The 15,534-nt window shown below is 42.4% G+C and overlaps 1 protein-coding gene across 5 annotated transcripts in view; it reads left to right on the forward strand.

Moving 5' to 3' along the window:
- The first annotated feature begins 930 nt into the window (after nt 1-930).
- evlb (Enah/Vasp-like b) overlaps nt 931-15,534 on the forward strand; it is a 49,117-nt gene continuing 34,513 nt past the window's right edge. For 4 of the 5 annotated variants that reach the window (XM_088324807.1, XM_088324809.1, XM_088324808.1 and 1 more), the window contains exon 1: nt 11,470-11,943. In XM_088324807.1, the coding sequence (XP_088180933.1) occupies nt 11,849-11,943 (95 nt within the window). In that variant the 5' untranslated portion in view covers nt 11,470-11,848. Of the gene's footprint in view, nt 1,051-11,469; nt 11,944-15,534 lie in introns of those variants that run through there. The other variant, XM_088324811.1, reaches the window with a different exon arrangement.

Below are 15,534 nucleotides of genomic sequence, written 5' to 3' on the forward strand. Positions count from 1 at the left end.
CACCAAAAATATTTAGCGCCCTCCTGTGGTTAGACAGTCACATTACGTGCCTTAATACTTTCTTTGAGCGGCAACTACTCTAATTATACAGCCAAATTAAAATAATATATGCTATGTTTAGAGTTGTCAGAGGGTCGTTTAGTATAGAAATGAAAAGTAATAATCAGAAAATTTGTCTGAAATCGTACTTGTAAATAAAAGAAAGGGAAATGAATGGAGGTATATAGTACCAGTATTTGCCGCTGGAGGTCGTTTCATCTCATCACAAACCGCGGGAGGAAATGATGGCACCCTGGTTTGTTTCCACTTTCCAGCGATGTTTCCACCGACTATCAATTGAAATAACAAAAATAGAATTTAAAGGAAAATGTTGGTTATTTATTTAGCGTCCAACCACCTCCCTTGCACGAATGTAGTGTTAACTGTAACGCCGGTTTCAACTCCACCCAAAAGCTGTTTGAAACGAGGTAAAATATGTTTTCATGCTTTTAAACATTTCGTTTGAATGATAAAAACCAATCTTAACAATAAATTGTAGCTCTCAGTTACGTTTTTTTTGCCTACTCGTAGGTGAAATCAGGTGCGTTTGTTGTGTTCATGTAATGAATCGATTTTACTTCCGGGTTAACGGCCAAACAACCTCTGTCCTTATCTCATGGAAAGCTTTTTTTCATCTACTTTTTTATTTTATTATTTCTTTGCAAGGAATGACGGAATAGGTTAATGTATCAAAAATGTTTTCTTAAAAAAAGAATGCCGTTGTTTAAAATTTACCCTCATCTTTCCCTGGCAGAATAAGAGCCATAACGGACGGCAAGAAGCGCCCTAGCCCACCGCACTTGAATGAGCATTTCAGTTGAAAGAAATATCAATAACGATGACAGAAGAACGACTTTTTCTCTATGGTGATTTAATACTCTGAGCCCTAGTTGGCATTTTATCATTTTCTTTTTGGATAAAGGCAAAATATGGTGATGTTTATCTGCATTGAAATGGAGGAACTGGTGGCAGCCCTCGAAGAATTCCATGATTTGCAGCGTTATTTACAAGGTAAGTTTAGGTATTTCTGAGTATTTTTATGTAAAGTAGACACGAGTCACGTCAAAGATACTCAATATAGCTCACAATAAGTTAGCTAGTGCTAACTAGCTAACGTTTGTGTCTTACTGTTGCCATTTTTTACTAAGTAAACAAGCCGCTTTTATTGCAATTGACCAGCGATCCAAAACAGTAATCTTCTGAGTAAAACAGGTATTAAACGGATATGTCCTGTTCCATCAAGCCAAAGTAATTATTTTCAATATGCCCAAAAATGATTTCTATACAAGGTGAAAATTCCCCCTGCTTTACTGTTTTACTCCATTCCCCCAAAATGGCATTTTTCAACACAACACCGATTTTTATAAGCTTTTAGATCAGAAAATACAAAAAAATTAAGATATTTATCAAATTATTTTAATTTTCTGACTTTGTCCCAATATTCTTTTTGCTCCAAACTGTTTTTGTTTGCTATGCAAAAAAATAATAATGAAATAAATCAAATAAAGTAGACATCTTGCTGATTTTATTTATTATTTTCTTATTTGACTAAAAAAAGACAGACAAATGTTAAAATATAGTGAAAAAAATTCCATCGGCACAGAATTTCTGCTCATTTCTGTCGTGAACCGGAACAGGATCAGGACCCAAATGCGTGACGTTTCTCACACAAGCCTTTTATTTTACGCAAAATGGGGAGTCATGCACGTTAGGCAGCAGTCTGGCGTGGAATTATAGGAAGCCAGAGGCCGACGAAATTGATACCAATTGCCCGAGCAGATGTCGGACAGATGGGTCGATACAGGACGGGACGGACAGGATTGATATCAAAACAGAATATCAAAATTAAACAAAACAAACTAGACTGGAACGAAACTGGAAACTGATATTAAACAATGGGACAGACAGGATTGGCATCAAAACAGGATATCGAAATTAAACAGGACAAATTAGACGGGAACAATACCAGACAGGAAATGCCAACAGGAAACAGGACCGAGTCAAAACTCAGAGGTTCGTTGACGGACTGGCAAAGGAAGAGTGAGAGCACTGAGCTTAAATAGACGGAAAGCCACACGGGCGGGGCCAATTGGGCGCCATGGCAACTGTGACAATTTCAAGGATTATTTTTGTGATTTTTCTCCAGAAAAACTATAATATTTTGTAAAAACCTGAAATACAGATTAAAAAATATAGTCCAGAGAAATTACAGCAGATGTTTTAACCAAAATGAATAATCCGTATTACATTTTGACCCATGGAAGCTAAGACTTTTCTTATATTGTCTTTTTAGGCAAAATATACATTAAGCTTTAAAACTGAAACTGGTGCTAGGAGCTACTTTTTAAACACAACAATTCAATGAAAACAAAAGTGCCATTGCTCGTGAAACACTGGAATAGTTACCACATTTTTCGAGTCAGAGAATTGTTTTATATAATGTAACCCAAGACCTACTTGCTAGTTCTCAATTGGCATATCAATCAAAGCTGTGATTGCTAATTCCTTGCTTTGTGTTTGTTGCATGTTTAACGTCCTCATCGTGACCCAATAACAGAATCGATGAGTGGGACCGAATGTCACTGCCTGATGCTTATTGATGGCTTCCACTGTGACCCATATGATAAATGATAATAGTAGGTTGTTTGAATTCGAGACGAAAGCAGACAGCGGGATTAAAATGTGGTCGTTTAAATTATCGTAATACATCGATTCTTCGCGCTTTGTACTTTGCAGCCTCAGTACATGGCATGTAGATAAATATTCCGCGATTCATTATCCCCGATCGCGTATTGCTGCGGGGGACGGCAGAGCACATTTTTTGTCAGGCCGGACGACTTTTTTTTTTGCCGTTCTGCCAACCAAAAAGTGAACTGCACTTGTGCGGCCGTGATTCATTATAACTGATCACATATTTCTCCGGGTGGGGACCTGCAGAGCACACTATTTTTGGACCTGGCAGCTGTTTTTTCCCGCCAATGTATTTCTGCCTGTAATGAACTGCACTCTGGCGGACGCTATACGTTATCCCCAATTTTATATGGCTGCGAACGTGGACAGGCAGAAGGCAATTTCATCAGGGGGCATGCTGATCTGGCTCACGTTAAATGAAATGCACCACTGTGGCTGCAATCCATAATCCGTGGTTGACTATTGCTGAGCGCATTTTAATTTTGGGAAGCGTGTCATTACGGCCCGCCTATAAATGAACTGCAGTTTTTGCCTCAGTCAATTATGCCCATTGACTATTGCTGAGAGCGCAGGCCAAGAGAGCGAATTAATGTCATGCATGTTGGCTCTTTCTTACTGTTCCCTCCCTCTAGGATGAACAGAACCCGTATGGAAGTGACCCATTATCCCGATTCCACATTGCTGACAGTGGTAGAAGGCACTTGAATTAGGAGGCGTACCCTTCTGGCCCGCCTAAACAGGTTTGCCCGCTTGTGGCTGTGATCCATTATCTCTGGTCGACTATTGCAGAGAGCAGGCGTCAGCAGAGTGCACTTTTTCAGGCTGGGAGATTGTGGCTCCCTTAAAACGAACGGCACTGTTTTGACCGTGATCTGTTATCCCCAGTTGACTATTGCTGAAAGTGGGGGACAAGAGCAAATTTGTTTCATGCGTGGCGGCTTCATTTTTGTTCTCTGCGCCTAAAAATAACAGCACCCATACGGCCGCAATCCATTATCCCGGATCGCGCATCGCGAAGGTGGTAATGGGCAGAGCGCGCTCGTGCTAGGGGCTCTTTTTTGTGTATTTATTGCCGTTGCTGCATTTCCACCTATAATGAACACCACCCGTGCAGCCACGATCCATTATCCCCAGTCAACTATTGCTATGAGCAGAGGACTGCTTCTTTATGGATTTTCACCTATCAAAAGGTTTTTTTTTGTACCCATTAATAAACGAGGGATTGCAGTATTTAAAATGAAATGTCCTTTTTAATGTCTTTATTGATACAGCTTCATTAGACGGTAGTTAATATTGGTACTGTGTGTTCGTGTGCAGCTGCATCCCCGGTGAGTCATAGAGTCATATCATTGACATTTTTAATAAGTATGCTAACGCAGGCTGGCAACCATTGCTTGATGTCAGGTGTGAGGTCACGTGACCTGTCATCTCGCACTTCCCGGGTGACATCAGTGCAAAGCGTGAGTCAAGTTTGACTCGGGCCATTGTGTATGTAGCTCTCCATCTGTTGTGTGTGTTGTTTACTATTCCTCCATCTCCACTTGTCACATTGCGCTTTCCTCGGTACAGCTACACCTCCTGCAGGTGGTTATTATAGACTCTTCCGAAGGTCAGGCGACTTTGGAGGTGGTCGCAATATTGCATTACAGGCAGTGTGATTGATAATAGAAGGAATTTTTGGATAGAGTTATACCGCATCCACTACACAGCATCATCTCCAAACAGAAGAGCAGCTTCAGCGACCGACTGCTGTCACAGTCTTGTTCCACGGACAGACTGAAGAGATCATTTCTTCCTCATACCATGAGGAGGCTCTTTAACTCCACCCTGCGGAATAAAAGCCCACATTAAACCCCACCCCCACATTTGCATATAACCCTATTTTTATTACAGTGTTTATTTTTTGTAGCACTATTTAAATACTCCATATCAACACGTTATATTGGGTATTTCTGTATTCTATTTCTTTTATTTTATTATTTTATTTTTCAACACAAGGATACTGCTGGAAGTGTGAATTTCCCTACGGGGATGAATAAAGTATCTCTCTACCTACCTACCTACCTACCTACCTACCTCTGTACTGGAAAGACTCTGTATTCGAACAAATCAGTAATCAACCAAAAATCTAGAGTCATTTTTGTTATTCAAACTACCTTAAACACAAATCTTGGCTATTCCAACCCGTTCGGTTGGCATCATTTCGAGACAGATTGTTAGTTCGACAACATGTGTTGAGAATTTATTCAAATTTAGTCTGTTTTATTGCCTTTTTTGACGATAGTAACGAATCTGATTGTAATTGCATGTTTTTCCACTTGTAAGTTAGTAAAGAAGAAAAAAAGAGAATTGCAAGAACAACTATTGAATTGAAGAAGGAAATGATTGCTAAATATGAGAAGATTGTACAAGTGTTTGGTGCTAAAACGTATAATAAACTGTGTCATATTTTCATCTTTGTTATGTTTAATCGTTGTCATCTACATTTAAATGATCTTTTAAGGTACACGTTTTATTAATATCTTGGGTATTTATGGTTGTTTCCTCTGCAGGAAAGAGGTCTAAATATAGTGGAAGCTAGATCTCTTGTTGGTGATAGGGATGAGTGGAGAGGTGTTGTGATAGGATAGTAGGATGTTAAGACGCGTTCTAAGTGAAGGGCAGGGCACCTGTATGATGCGGCAGGGGTAAACCAGTGAAAGCTGTCGGGCCCTGCTGTTGAACAGAGGAGTGTGTTGTGTTACCCTGACCCGAGGGACATCGCTGCTTTCCCATGTCCCGTTTCATCTGGAGGGACGAAAGCATGACCAACTTGGGTGCCGAGGTGCCTAACTTGTTTGGGTGTTTGGGCATTTGGGTTGGCCATGGTCCAAAAACCTTTGGGTGTGTTTTTTGCTACTTTTTCCCTTTTTTCATTTTCTTAGCTATTGTATGCGTTTGTCTTGCTGTCGGTCACCCCTCTCAATGACCAGGGTAGATAGATAGATAGATCGATTGATAGAATACATTTAGTGCATGTTTTTGTTAATTTCCAATGCGTAAGAACAGTTAAAAACAAAACCATTACTTCGAATGGGGAAAAAATGTTTCGGTACTCTGGGTATAACTGTATTATAGGTATATAGCTGTGCTATGTATGGATGTGGGAATCAGGAGAATGGAGGCAAGAAATCTGTGTAGCGTTTGCTGGCTGTTTCTATCCCGTGGCAAGAAAAATGGATCTTAGACATTTCTCATAATTCAAACTGGTTTGTTCAGACCACTTCGACTCCTAATTTAGGTTTCAATTTGCCTGTATGGCGGCATGCCCGCTAAGTCGTTAGCTCGCAGCCCACAGTGCAGAGGTTCGAGGTTCAAGTCCAGCTACTGCAGCCTCCTCGTGTGGAGTTTGCATGTTCTCCCGTGTCTGCGTGGGTTTCCCCCGGGCACTGCGGTTTCCTCGCACATTCCAAAAACATGCATTTCAGGTTAATTGGCCAGTCCAAATTGTCCCTTGGTGGGAATGAGCAAGTGAGTTTTCTGTCTCTGTGTGCCCTGCGACTGGCTGGCAACCAGTTCAGGATGTCCCCTGACCGAAGATGGCTGGGATGGGCTTCAGCACCCCACAACCCACCAGAGGATAAGCGGTGCAGATGGATGGCATTTTCCTGTGTATGTATTGTAAAGTGGTATACAATGTCCCATGTTTATCTGGAGAAAAAAATGTCAGGACCAGAATGGAAACAGGACTCGATTGCGTAACGTTTACCACAAGTTTTATTGCAACAAAGAGGAAGGGCTGCGCCCACGATCCGGTGTTTGCTGGACGTGGGAAGCAAGTCGTTCTTGCACTCTGATTGGGATCGTCGCGAGCGATGGCAGTGTCAGGGACGGAACAACTGGTCGGTAGCCGGGACTGGGAGAGCAAAGCGTGGTCGGGGTCGGAAACGAGTCGTAAGCTAGGACGGGAGGGTAGATGTAGTCGGGATCAAAAATGGGTCGTAAGTCGGGATGGGAGAGCAGCCGGAGACAAACGGGAGCAAAAACGGGACAGGCGGGAGTCAGGGTCGAAAAAGGTTTGCCTTGTACAAACAGAGGTTTGCAGACGGACTGACATCAGGAGAATGACCGGACCGGGTTTAAATGGGTACCGGGAGCCAATTAGAGCCTGCAGCGATTGGCACCAAATAAGCGGGAATCACATTGGTAATCATGACAGAAAAAGGTGGCTGAAGTGATCACAGAGTATGTATTCATTGGGATCTTTCCCCAGCTTTGTGTGGCTCTTACAAATTAAATTTGATAAGTAAGAACCCGTCACACGTCGTTTTTAGACCTAATTCACGATGTCCGGGGATGAAATTGCGGCGAAAATGCCTGGATCTAATGACAAATTGTTGTTTTTTATAAAATAACAGGTCTGTGTTCCTTATTACCCTCCATTTTTCCTCATATCTCGTCTTTAAATCCCTGTCTAAACTTGTTAAGTACGCAGATTGATTTGTAATTGCATCTCCCACTGGTAATCCCATGTAGTGGCCGCTTAGTCACGTGACCCTCCGAAGCCCCTATAGCTCGGGTAGTGACTGGATGATAAAAAATAAAATCGCATGAGGGAAAAGCATGCAAGATTGCATTTTCATCGACCAGAGAAGCACTGCATTGAAGTTCATTCGTATTTATTGGTTGGACCATCACACCTTGTAGAATGGATTACTGACTACCTGACAGGCAGACCCCAGTATGTGAAACAGGGGGGCTGTACATTGGACAATGTGGTTAGCAGCACAGGTTCTCCGCAGGGGACCGTTCTCTCTCCGTTCCTATTCACTCTATATACATCGGACTTTAAGTACAACTCTGAGTCCTGCCATGTGCAAAAGTTTGCCGACGACACTGCGATCGTGGGATGTATCAGAAACGGGCAGGAGGAGGAGTACAGGACATTGATTCAGGACTTTGTCCGATGGAGCGACGCAAACCACCTGCACCTAAACACCACCAAGACCAGAGAGATGGTGGTGGACTTCAGGAGAACCAGAACTCACCCGGTTCCTGTAACCATCAAGGGAGAATGTGTAGAATTTGTCCAGACCTACAAATACCTGGGTGTGCAGCTGGACAACAAACTGGACTGGACTGCCAACACAGAAGCTCTATGTAGGAAAGGGCAAAGCCGACTTTACTTCCTCAGAAGGCTGGCCTCCTTCAACATCTGCAAAAAGCTCCTGAAAATATTCTATGAGACAGTAGTGGCAAGCGCCCTCTTCTATGCGGCAGCGTGTTGGGGAGGCAGCGTCAAGAAGAAGGATGCCTCTCGTCTCAATAAACTGGCTAGGAAAGCGAGCTCTGTTGTGGGCAAAGAGCTGGACAGCCTAACAACAGTAGCTGAGAGACGAGCACTGAAAAAGCTGAGGTCAATCATGGACAATCCATCGCATCCACTACACAGCATTATCTCCAGACAGAAGAGCAGCTTCAGCGACAGACTGCTGTCACTGTCTTGTACTACAGACAGACTGAAGAGATCTTTTCTTCCTCATGCCATGAGGCTCTTTAACTCCACCCGGCAGAGTAAAGGCCCACATTAAACCACACCACCTACATTGGATATTACCGAATCTTACTGCAATATGTATTCTGTGTAGCACTATTTAGTTACTCTATATAACACGCTACAGTGGGCATTTGCACGTCACACTGGGTATTTGTATATTGTATTCTTTTGGCTTTATTATTGTACTGTTCTCAGCTCAGGGATGCTGCTGGAAATGTGAATTTCCCTTAGGGGATGAATAAAGTATCTATCTATCTATCTAAAGAGTCAACCCGATTCTCCCAATTGAGGTTCTAAATCTTGAGGAAAAAATATTGTTTACACTCACAATCAAACAGTAATCGTCCCCTTTTTCTGTCTAAAAACTGTGTTGCCGGGTAGAACTCAACCACAGTGCAAATCAATTAAAGAACCCGAGCGACCCTGCGCAGCGAGAGGGCCGGATACTAGAAAGAGAGCGTGGGTGGTGTAAATATGGCAGGGATTTATTGCTTCCAAACCGTGATTGCTGTAGAGATTATAATTTTTTTAGAGCTGTACATCATTTATAATCTGCACGCATCTGCGAAATATGAAAGCACGTCAATATTAACAGGTCAAAGGTTGGATGACTGGTATCCCGATTTGCTGAAGAGTATAACCTAGCAATGTCGTAGCAGGCGGTTATATTTAACTTTTAATTTATAGGAGTCGGCTAGCGGGTTTGTAAAAAATAAGACGGCGGTTTAATTTGGAAAACATAATCCTATTTTGATTTAATAGTGTGCTTGATAATGAAAATAGACAGTTTATTTAAATTAAAAAAAAAAAAAACAATTCAATGAAGCATTAATGCTATATTTAGAAATGACGCTAACAAAGAGCTACTAATTACTAATAATATTCCCTAGTTTATTATTCCATTTTATGGTAAAATACTCAATCTGAATCAACATAAACATAAAAAAAGCAGGCTTGTATTTTCTATTGAAATTTGTGACAAATAGTTAACAGTTACCTTCGGTCAGGACCAGAACGGAAACAGGACCCAATTGCGTGACGTTTACCACAAGTTTTATTGAAAGAAAGAGGAAGGGCTGTGCCCACGATCCAGTGTTTTCTCTCGGATTCGGACTGGGATCCAAACATTTTTAATGTCGATTTAATATCACGACCAGAACGGAATCAGGACTCAAATGCTTAGCGTTAACCACAATTTTATTGATAGAAAGAGGAAGGGAAGCGTACACGATCTGGTGCTCACTGGACGCGGGAAGCAGGCTGCTCATGCAATTGGATTGTGATCCGATTATGGAAGTGGATCTTCCGTACCGAGCGATGGCGGTGTCAGGAATGGTTAAACTGGTCGTAGCCGGGACTGGGAGAGCAAGGCGTGGTCGGGTTCAAAACGAGTCGTAAGCCAGAACAGGAGAGTGGGCATAGTCTTGGACAAAAAGTGATCGTAAGCCAGGACAAGAGAAAAGACGTGGTCAGGAGAAAAACAGGTTGTAGCCGGAGACAGACGGGAGTAAAAACGGGACAGGTGGGAGTCAAGGTCGAAAAAAGGCTTGCCTAGTATACACTGAGTTTTGCAGACAGACTGACAACAGGAGAGTAACAGGTCTGGGTTTATATAGTGACAGGGAGCCAATCAGAACCTGCGGCGGTTAGCGCCAAATGAGAAATGAACGAGCACAGGTGATTCACATTAGTAAATAAAATGAAAAAAGTGTCTATATATCAATCTATCTATCTATCTAATTATGACACAAAATCCAATCCATTATCATATACAGAGTTGTTTTCTCTCTTCGTGCTTTTTTGCCGTTATACCTGTATATATTATTCAGTTTTGACTTTGTTTCCTCCATTCTCTAACAGTATAGTGAGAGTACAGTACTGTAATGTTTGTCTATGGGTATGACTGTGTCTGTATGAGAGTATAGTTATACATGTGCGAGAGAATATAGCAATGTGAATGAGAGAGTATAGTCGTGTTTGTCTATGAGTATGACTGTGTCTGTATGAGAGTATAGTTATACATGTGGGAGAGATTATAGTCGTGTGAATAAGAGAGTATACTTGTGTTTGTGTATGGGTATGACTGGGTCTGTATGAGAGTATAGTTATACATGTGCGAGAGAGTCTAGTAGTGTGAATGAGAGAGTAGTCGTGTTTGTCTATGGGTATGACTGTCTGTATGAGAGTATAGTTATGCATGTGGGAGAGAATATAATAGTGTGAATGAGAGAGTATAGTAGTGTTTGTTTATGGGTATGACTGTGTCTGTATGAGAGTATAGTTATACATGTGCGAGAGAGTATAGTAGTGTGAATGAGTATAGTCGTGTTTGGTATGACTATGTCAATGGGTATGACTGTGTCTGTATGAGAGTATACAGTGGAACATCGCTAGTGCGCGGTTCCACTTTTGTGGGTTCAGAGCTTTGCGGGTCTAAAACATATACCTTACCCTCTCAATAAAAGCATTTACTGTATTGACTTGACGCCATTGAGCTTATGTCAACTGAGGACATGGTGTGGACACTCTTATTGTGAAGGGGGGGAGGCTCTGACACAATGCTTTGTCATTGTCGCTTCGCTCATTTCAGTTTTCGCGGGTGGTCTCGGTCCCCATTAACTGCGATAACCGAGGGATTACTGTAGTTATACATGTACGAGAGAGTACAGTAGTGTGAACGAGAGAGTAGTTTGTCTATGGGTATGACTGTGTCTATATGAAAGTATTGTTGTGCATGTGTGAGAGTATGATTTTATATGTGAGAGCAAGTATAATTTACTTCTCAAATGCTCGACCATAGTTTTTTTTGGACAGGAATGAAATCATACCCACATTTCACGCTGCTGTCCTTTTTTTCTTTGTTTTTAATCGCGTGCTTTCATTCACAGCCACTCACTGCAATGCATCACTGCTTCATTGTCTGCCTCCACCTGCGTCCGACTACTCTGTTAATGAACAACCTGTGAACGTACGTGCGCGCCTGTGTGTTTGTCCTGAGATATGAGCCATCAGATGAATTAAATTCTCCCTCACTCTCTCTACCCACGTGGTTTTACGTTCGCCCAATCCAGCAGATGGTAGGGGGAGGTGGATGAGGGTGATGGAGGAGAAAGGAGGCAGGGGGGACCAGCTCCCAACACAGCTGGGAGGGGAGAAAAGGGAGGGAGGGATGGAGAGGGAGTAGGTAATCCAATGAGACACCGAGAGGAGAGGCAGAGCGAGGCAACGCCTCAGAGCACCGGGAATCTCTCTCTCCATCGCTCTTTTTTTCCCCTTTATGCCGAGCGAGCAACATCGCTTCCCTCTCATCCGTATCCCGGCACTGACTAGAATATAGCCCTCTTTTTCCTGGAGGGGGGGTGGCGTTGTCATCCCTGCGGACTGAGGAGTCATTTGTTCATTGAAGGAGTTTAGATATAGGTTAGTGGGCCTTTTTTGAGGAAGAGAGGAGGAGAGGGGTGATGCCCACCTAGCATCCCAGGTGCTATGTCGCCTCTTGAACTCTGACGCCTTCTACGGAAGCCCGAGCTTAAAAAAAAGATTGGAAAAAAATCCGGGATTTGGCGCCTTTGATTCGCCGACATGGACATCAACCTGCAGTCGCACCGCTTCTACTTCCCGCAGATCTACTGCGCCGAGCCCGGGGCGCAACCGCAGATTAGCGAGTTCAAAGTCAGGTAGGGTTTTATATTTGATTTTGAGCAGGAAGTAGAGATGATGGTTGTGTGAGGATGGGCCTGCTTCAGCCGCCGCTATGGAGGAGGGGCGGGTTAGCGTATTTGGCCCCCAGGAGCGCCATTGATGGCTTGCAATGCGCAGGGTGGCTGCAGTCGGCGAGGTTGACAACGCCGCAGTCGAGTCACAAACGTTGCAGCTTTTTCTGGCCGCCTCCCCCGAGCGCGTCCTTTGTTCTCCACACCCTTACCTTGCTTAAGATTCCGAAGATATACCGGCTCACGTATATAAATAGTGATGTCACACACATGATTTTATCTAAACATAAAAAGTGGCAATTGTAAGAAGTGGAAACGAGTGTAAAATGCTGCATTAATGTGTGAAATTGGTTTACATTGGGGGTGATTTATTTTTACATTATGTAAACACTTATACCTATTAAAAAGCGTTCTTAACACCCCCTAAAAAAACTACTCCAAAAGCTAGCATAATTGTCATCTATGTTAAAAACTAGCGTCATCCTATTGTTTGCAGAAAACTGGTGTCTTCTCCCTTTGTGGCAAAAGCTAGCGCATTCTACTTCTATGCACATTCTACTGTATTAATGCAGTAAGCTAGTGTCACCTTCTTTCACACTGATAACATAGAAGCTAGAGTTGTCTTCTGTGCCAAAAGCTAGCACTTTCTTCATCTATGCTAAAAAACTAGTCGTCGTTATCACCGCCGCAAGCTAGTGTCTTTAGTGCTGAAAAGTCGAATCATCCTCTTCTACCCTTCCCAAAAAAATAGTGTCAACTTCTTCTCTGCTGAAATTTGGCATGTTTTCCCTCTGTGCCAAAAGGTAGCATTAGCATTAGCCAAGAAAACTAGCTGCAAGCTAGGATCATCTTCTTCCATGTTGAAAACTTGGATCTTCCTGGTCTACACCCTCTAACAACTGGCGTATTAAAAAGTGCCCTGAATAGCCCCCCAAAAATGCTGCATGTCCGATAAGAAACTAGTGTCATCTTCTTTGTCTAAGCAGAAAACTCTCACTTTCTTCTTCTACGCCCCAAAACTAGTCGGCATTATTAACACCGCAAGCGAGTCTCACCATCTTTGACCCTGAAAACGTACATTTGTCATGATCACCAATGTGAATTACCTGTGCCCGCTCATCATGCGCCAACCGCTGCAGGCTCTGATTGGCTCCCTGTCCTTATTTAAACCCAGTCCTGTTAATCTGTTGTCAGTCCGTCTGCGAACCTCTGTTTATACTAGGCAAGCCTTTTTCGACCCTGACTCCCACCTGTCTCGTTTTTGCTCCCGTTTGTCTCCGGCTTCGACCTGTTTTGATCCCGACCACGTCTGCTCTCCCGTCCCGGCTTATGACCCATCTTTGATCCCGACTACATCTACTCTCCTGTCCTGGCTTACGACTCGTTTCCGACCCCGACCATCGCCCGCTACAGAAGATCCACTTTGATATTCGGATCACAATCCGTTTGCGAAAGTGACTTGCTTCCCGCGTCCAGCGAGCATCGGATCGCGGGCGCTGCCCTCCCTCTTTCTTTCAATAAAATTATGAGAAAACGTTACGCGATTGGGTCTACACTGTGTGCTGGTTGTGACAACATCGTCTTCTTTGCCTCTTCTTCCCAGAAAGCTAACATTGTCTTCTTACCCTGCGCCGACAGCTAGGACTTTCTTCTTCTATGACAAAATACTAGTCGTCTTTATCAATGCTGCTAGCTCGTATCAACTTCCTTAAATGCTGAAAACTTGGATCGTCCTCTTATACCAAAAAAACTGGCTCCTATTAAAACAAACCCTGAACACGCCAGCAGAAAATTCATACTCTAAAAGCTAGCAACATTTTCTTCTACACTGAAAACTAGCGTCATCTTACTCTTTGTTGAAAACTAGCTTCTTCTTACACTGTGCTGAAAGCTAGCACTTTCTACTTCTACGCCCCAATCTTGTCTTTATCAAAGCTGCAAGCTAGTGTCACCGTCTTTCACGCTGAAAATTTACTACCGTCTTCTTCTATGCCTCTAAAAAGCTAGAGTGTTCTTCTTCTGCACCGAAAGCTTGCATCGTTTTCTTCCATGGTAAAAACTAGTCTTCCTCTGCGCCAAAAGCTAGCACTTTCTTCTTCCAATCTGGAAGAAATTGTTGTCTTTTTCCATGCTAAAACCATGCATTGTCTTCTTTTGGAATAGAAAACTAGCATTGTTTTCTTCCACGCTAAAATTTTGCTTCGTCTTATTTCATTCCCCACAAAATATTTTGGGTTGTTTACTTCTTACTAGTGTTATCTTCTTCCAATCTGATAACCAGCATCATTTTTACCTTAGAAAACTCTCATCTTCTGCATCGAAAAATATTGTTCTTCTTCTATGCCCAAGAAATAGCTTTGTGTTCTTCTATGAAGAAATTTCGTGTCTTCCACAACTTGCCAAAACTAGTATCATGTTCTTTACCAAAACAAACATCATCCCATCCTACCCCAAAAAAACAGAGATGTATTCATTCGATGCTGAACACTTCCATGTTGAAAACGTGATTTGTTCTACGCCAGAAAAACAAGCATAATCTTGTGTGCCAAAATTTAGCGCAGTCCTTTATGTAATCTTTTCCATTGAGTTTGTTCGGTCTTTGCATCTACAGGCACTACTAAAAATTATTTTCGTGTGTTTTTTTCCCCATACGAAATTATTTAAAAACTAGCATTTCAACTTTGTAGCGGTCTACTGTACTGCCCCCTACAGGTCTGGAGTGTATCTACAAGCTCTTGTCTTTTTGCTATCCAGTCCATTTTTCAATTCAAAAGCAAAATTCTTTAGATTTTTACTGTACTTTAGCAGATTGAGATTGTGTTTTTTTTTGTAGTAGTACACGCTTCACAGATTGCAATATGTTTGACAGCGTCTCCTCTAACAGCTCTGATTAGTGCAGCTTTAAGGGACTCAGCACGGCTAAGAAGCTTTTTTCTTTTGGCAGAGGCGCCTCGCTGTTGGAACAGGTTTACAGGGTCGTGATGCTTCGCTATATTACGGTCACTTCATTGAGCGTCCGTTCATCCGAGGGGAAACGTTAGCATTTTCAAAAAGTTAGCTAGAAAAAGTAGCTCTATCTGTTTCAGCTCGGTTATTGCAAAATTGGTACTTGTCCACTTGAAGCAAAAGGGAGGATGATGAGGAAGAAGGGAAAATGGGGGGGATGGCTTAACCGTTTTTTTTTTTTGTAAATGTCATCGTTCTCATTATTGCGCTAAACCCCCCCAGTCACACAAGTTGATAATTAGACACTAAGACTAGTAATTACCTAATTACTTGAGTCATGGTTTGCTAGAAAGTGCCAAGAGATTATACCAAACAGTGTGTTGGCATTTTTGAAATGATTTTGCGTATTCGTGCTATTGCCCGATGGCGCATTTCCATCAAATATTTTGACTAAACACATATATAATATATATATACAATGGTTTGCAAAACTATTTGGCCCCTTGAACTTTGTGACCTTTTGCCACATTTCAGACTTCAAACATAATGATATAAAACTGTCATTTCTTGTGAAGCATCAACAGTAAGTTGTCAGGAACCAGAACTGGA

Source organism: Urocampus carinirostris, chromosome 20, assembly GCF_059441175.1.
Source record: "Urocampus carinirostris isolate Australia breed hairy pipefish chromosome 20, RoL_Ucar_1.0, whole genome shotgun sequence".
NCBI classification, from domain to species: domain Eukaryota; kingdom Metazoa; phylum Chordata; class Actinopteri; order Syngnathiformes; family Syngnathidae; genus Urocampus; species Urocampus carinirostris.